This window comes from Eubalaena glacialis, chromosome X (genome assembly GCF_028564815.1).
Source record: "Eubalaena glacialis isolate mEubGla1 chromosome X, mEubGla1.1.hap2.+ XY, whole genome shotgun sequence".
Classification (NCBI taxonomy): Eukaryota; Metazoa; Chordata; class Mammalia; order Artiodactyla; family Balaenidae; genus Eubalaena; species Eubalaena glacialis.
The window spans coordinates 80,004,795-80,010,794 of NC_083736.1; the positions used below are offsets into that span (position 1 = coordinate 80,004,795).

General features: G+C 31.4%; 1 protein-coding gene across 1 annotated transcript in view; it reads left to right on the forward strand.

Moving 5' to 3' along the window:
- Positions 1-5,751, forward strand: part of KLHL4 (kelch like family member 4) — a 102,151-nt gene extending 96,400 nt beyond the window's left edge. Inside the window, exons 10-11 of the mRNA XM_061178031.1 lie at positions 3,888-4,059; positions 5,539-5,751. Of these exons, the coding sequence (XP_061034014.1) occupies positions 3,888-4,059; positions 5,539-5,598 (232 nt within the window). The 3' untranslated portion in view covers positions 5,599-5,751. The remainder of the gene's footprint in view (positions 1-3,887; positions 4,060-5,538) is intronic.
- Positions 5,752-6,000: the final 249 nt, after the last annotated feature.

Below are 6,000 nucleotides of genomic sequence, written 5' to 3' on the forward strand. Positions count from 1 at the left end.
ACAATAGACTCAATACTTGTTAAAGTTCACTGTAAGAAGTTGAAAAAGGATAGATTCTACTGAAATTTCAAATTGCTTAGATAATTTATTGATGCCTTCCATAGACCACAAAAAATTACAGACAACACACAATTCACAAAAGTTTAGGCCCACCTGTCTAATGAAAGTATACATACTCTCAACAAACTGATACTTGTATTCAAAAAAGGTAAGTGTAGCTTTCATTTTAAAAAAGGGTATCTAGGCATTGAATTCTATTCTTACGCTTGTAAAAATATGCATATTTCTATACTTAAGAATAACTGTAGCCACCTCTTTATATGAGTTGAGAGTGGAGAAGACTATATCACCTCCTAGAAGCTAAACAGACAGCATCCGGAATTATTATATTTGGGAAAACTTGATCAAATGTACAAACAAATCCATGTAAAAATAATTATGCTTTCTCAAATTTCCATTAATGCCTAAACTATATTGGAGTGATAAATTCATGAGAAGCAGTGGTCAAAGAGTGATACTGATATGGAGAATTCATGTCATTCTTTACAGAAATATTAAAAGTTGTCTAGAAGGATTTTATACAAACTAATGCAATACTATAAAAAATTATATCTAGTAAATAAAAAGTCATGAAGGTTTGTTACTATGAAAATCAAACCTGACTTCACAAAAATTTCATCTGAATTAAAAGTTAAATCATATAAATATATAGACAGAGAGACAGGTAATACTCTCAGCTCTTATAATAGTAACTTTCTTATAATAAATTCAAATTAGTAAGAGATTTTCTTTCTAGAATACTGAAGTCTATGCTTTTTTTCTATTTCAGTTTTGGAGACTTTTTATTGTATCTTAGTGGCGTAAATTGTGTTGCATTTACTTGGTTCCTTGTATCTAAATGTATGGGATTAAGAAACTAGGTTTGGTCCAAAAAGAATATATTTCATAAGGAAAAAATCTAGAATACATAAAATATTTTAATTAAATCACCTTCTTCTCTCCCATTATTATGCCAGCATTTTCCTGGCTTTACCAAGAACCCCTGAAACTGGGAAATTCTATCTTAAGACCTGAAAGAGAGATGAATTGGGCTGCGTTTTAGCACTGTAGAGTGATCACCATGAAATTAGCCTTACAATAGCTTGACGTGTCTATACCAATTTAAATAGGCATTTACACACGCAACTAGGAAAATATAAACTCAGTTCAAATTTTTTTGATATAGAAAATTTCATAATACAGACTACAAAATTAAATGCTTACAAACGTATCCTAATAATTAAATGTTTAACTTTATTTAATGATATAATTATATTTCCAAATATACTATTTTTAATTTTTAATGGGAAAAAGCACTTTATACATAACAAAAAATGTATAGTATACTAGTTAAAACCACTAGATTTGGAGTCAGACAGCTCTGAGTTCAAATCCCAGATCTGTTATTTACAAGTTATGTGACCTTGACCCAGTTACTTTACATCTCTAAACATCTGTTTCCTCATGTGAAAAATAGGAATAATTTTAGTATCAACCTCATAGGGTATAAAATAATAAATGTTAATGCACTTAGTGCCTTGCCTGGCACATATTATTATTTTGTTTGTATTATTTTTGTAATTAGTATTATTGTTATTACTAACATTATCCCCTTATTGGCATTTTCCTTGTAAAGATCTTGAGAAAATAACTAGTGCTAAAGTATAGTTTTTGAAAATTATGACTTTCATACAAATATAATAGTAACGTGTCAAAGAATTTTGTGTGATTCATTAATAAATGAGGTAACCCATAAGATGTTAAAATTGCTTCAAAGAATCTTTGAAAAAAAGACATAAAAACAATTAGGAATGCTGAAAAAAATTGTTAATAGATGCAAAAGTAGTTAATAACCTATAGGGAATAAAATGTAATATTTGGCGGGGGTCATCATTCGGGGTTAGAAATTAATTCTATCTCTATCAGGCAAAATTTATTTTATTGTTATGTATAGGAATCACACTAAAACTCAGTTTTCTACAGCTTAACTTCTATACCTATAGAGTTGTAAAATAGCCTTGTCAGTTAGAAAGTCAATCAAAGATGCACACTCTGTGGAATCAGATAATCCTCATTTCCATGTCTTAGACAATATTCCTGACACTATTTTCTGGTAAAACATTGATGGCCTACTCAGTACCTTAGAAGTCTCATCCAATTAATTAAGATGATCATTTAAATTAAAGGTTTCTAAAATACATAAACTTGTGTTAGCTGGGTCAGGGATTATTATTTCTATAATGTTGACGAGAAAATTGAGGCAAAGAAGTCAAGCAAATTGTCTGTAATTACTCTAAGTGGAGGAATAAGTCCATGACTAATTCTCTTTACTTCAGTCTCCTTTTTATTTCCACTAGAATATATTTACTTATATCCAAAGTAAGGAGAAATAAAAAAGCAAAAGAGAAACAAAAGGGGAGAAATTGGGTGCTGTTTTAATTTGAAGGTGAGGTAGTGGCTAACTTTTTCTTTAATAACTGATCCTCTGTGTCTTTACAGATAACAACCAAGGTGCCAATTTTTTTTTCTTCAGAAGATTCTACATTCCCCAAACTTCTCTTGTTAATAAAGCAGTGTCCAGATAATATTAACATTAGCCAGATTTTTGAGCATTCATTATCATGCACATGCAGAAAAATCTTGGGTTTTGGATGCAAATCTATAAGGGAATCCTTCTGCAAGCCCTGGTTCACCATTCATATATGTGTGTACTGTGTTAGCTGAGCGCAGCATCAATTAACAATAGCAATTGTGTTAAAGATTCAGATTAGCTAAAGCATACAGCTGTGGATTTTCTGGTTCTGCTTTTTAATATAACATCGGAATTTAAGGTGACACCCAACAATATATGGTGGATATTGAGGATATCTTAATTATTGCTGATTTCAGATATTATTAAAAATATTACTGGATGTGAGACCAAGTTCAAATGGAAGCTGGGATCAGATAATTTAGATTATGATTAAAGAGAGAAAAACAGAAATAAGATGAGTAATACAAATGTAAGGAAATTAGTAGATGGTAATAAATGAAATTTTGTAAAATAAATATTTTTCATTGGGCTTTACAAATAGGCTAATATAAAATCAGAGATAATTTCCACATATAATTATATAAGTTTTTTTCTTATTGTTCACCCCTTTTAGATCTTAGTATTCTATGTTGGTTTCAAATTTTAGGAAAGAATTCCTGGAGAAGATTTTAATTAATATTGCTTACTGAATTCTCTTTCATTTTGCTTACAGAATAGGTTTGGGGATAAGGAGTTAACTTCAAATTAAAATGGAAAAAAAATCCCAGGGTCCTGTGAATATAAATAAGAACTCTCATAGAGGAAAAAGAATACAACTGTGGTCATCATAACTACAAAGAGTATTAAAACCAGGGTACTATAGTTTATAAAACAAAAAGGCAATTATATTCAGAATTACTTAACATGTGAGCTCTCATATAAACAAGATCAGGCATCTCAGATATAACGTGGATAAACAAAGAATAAGAAAAACCCATTCCAGCTAGCATACTAAATGACAGAGGGGGCATTTTCCACATAATGTTAAGATGCCAATATGTGAAATTTCCTCATAGAGAATCTGAGTACTGATCAAAGAAATGTGTGGTATTTTTAAAAGGAAATTCATTTTCACTATGCTTTGAGTGACATCTGGTGGCTGAAGAGAATTCTGTCATTTAGTTATCCCTAACGTTTATTAGTCAGATTACACTTGGTATGTATAAGGTATTTTAAATTTCTTATATTAGATAAGAGTACATTTTATTAATGTCTATTATTTTTAATTTTAACACTGTTGAACTTTCTTCTCAATTGTCTTCCTAAACCTCTTAAGGTATGATCCAAAAAATGATTCATGGTCAACTGTGGCACCTCTGAGTGTTCCTCGAGATGCTGTTGCTGTATGTCCCCTTGGAGACAAACTCTATGTGGTTGGAGGATATGATGGACATACTTATTTGAACACTGTTGAGTCATATGATGCACAGAAAGATGAATGGAAAGAGGTACTCTCATTTAAAGTATTCAAATTGATATATTTCAGGTTTTAATTTAAAAATTAAAATATGTGTTTGGAATTAATCCCATTCTCTTCCTCTCTAGGGCTGAACCAAATTCTTTTAATGAAATTTATAGCATGTGCTTTATTTAGCTATAGAGAATTATTAACTGAGCTGTTTGATCATTAGCAGGATCCATCAGTACTTATATAAAGTGGGGACAAGACATTCTCTTAACTTGATGGACTCATTCCTTTTATAGAAAAGTGAATCAGATTCAATAATCCAAGAGCTTTACTCTCTGACCAACTTTCTGTGTATGTATTATGACTTGAGAAGCAAAGAATAATGTCCTCACCCACAAATGTCTGCCCCTTCTTATTGGCTGGTGCCCAGGAGGAAAATCTTTCAGTCCCCTCCTTATAGAGGTTCTACAAATTACAACACTCCTAACTACTGATCAGTCATTCAAGGGACTTGGTGCACAGTAAGAGACTGGAATTTAACTCCCTCAAGAGTGCTGGTCATCTAACAGAAAAAATTTTAAGGAAAGTACAAGAAGGGGCACTGAAAGGACATCTTGGGGGTGCTAAAGGAAACTTGATGCTTCTGACAGCTTTGTCAGTGATAGCTCTATATTTATTCCAAAATATCTAATGGTGTTTTGTTGATTAAGTGACAGATTAATAAAATATGAAGTATGATTAACTCTTCACCATTTCCACAAACAAGCAAACCTTGTATTTGGTATCAAACGTCATCTTCCCTTATACTAACTTCATGGTGCTCTGTTTTCTACGTAGTAAGCTGGTTACTGTTCTAAATAAGTTATGTGTTAATATACTGACACCTGATAATGGGTTTCTAGCTCTTTCCTCCAACAATATGATTCATGAAGACCCTCAGAAATATTCAAGTTCTGCCATGTAGGTAACTCTTTACAATGGTTAGGACCAGCTAGAAATGGAGGAAAACATTTAGCAAACAAGGATGTAGGTCAAATACAATAATCAAAATGTTTGTAATTTACTTTTCAGAAAATTATAGACCAGTAGCTAAAAGACCTAGATTCTATTCCAGGCATTTCACTGTTTCATTGTGTGACCTTGAAAATGGTGAAAGAGAACTAATAGATAATGAGATTATAACTACTATATGCCTAATTATTTTCATTCATTATCTTCCTTAACCCTAACAAAAACCTTGAAGAATGAGTATTATTAGCTGTAATTTTTAAAGTGAGAAAATTATCAAAGAGGTGAAATTTACCCAAGATCACCTGTTCTTCAAACTCAGGCCTACTTCATTTTAAAGACTATGCTCTTTCCACATTGGACTATTATCTGGGCTGCATTTTCCCATATCTTTATACAAGATGAAGGTTGGGCCAGAATAGCTAAGGACTTTTTCAACTCCAATATATTATGCTAAAGGCAGAGTTCATTCAAACAGCATTTCTTTCCTTGTTTTTGTTTTCTGTGTTAGGAAGTTCCTGTTAACATTGGAAGAGCTGGTGCATGTGTTGTGGTGGTGAAGCTACCATAAAGCTATCTTTATCTAAAGGAAGGAAACTGGATAATTTCAAGAAGTGGAGTAGGAAGAGGAGAGGAAGAAGAAATATGTTCTTTCCTTCAATTAGTAATCAAACATGAAAATTATTGTGTCATTTTAATATGTAGTTATAAATGCTCTCATTTGTGAAGCCAAAGCAAGTTTTCAAACATTAATTACATATAGGTGTTTAGTGTATATGTTGTTGCAGCTAATAATATAAATGAAAATCCAATAGTCTAGGTTTAGCTTCGTTACTTTAAAATGTTAAAATGTTTAAGGGAAATTGATAGTGACCAAAGTATAAAAGGTTATAAAAGCATTGGTAATTTTGAGTCTGATAAGTTAAAAACATTTTCTGTTTCAAAAAAAAAAAAATAGGTACCCTATCATTTG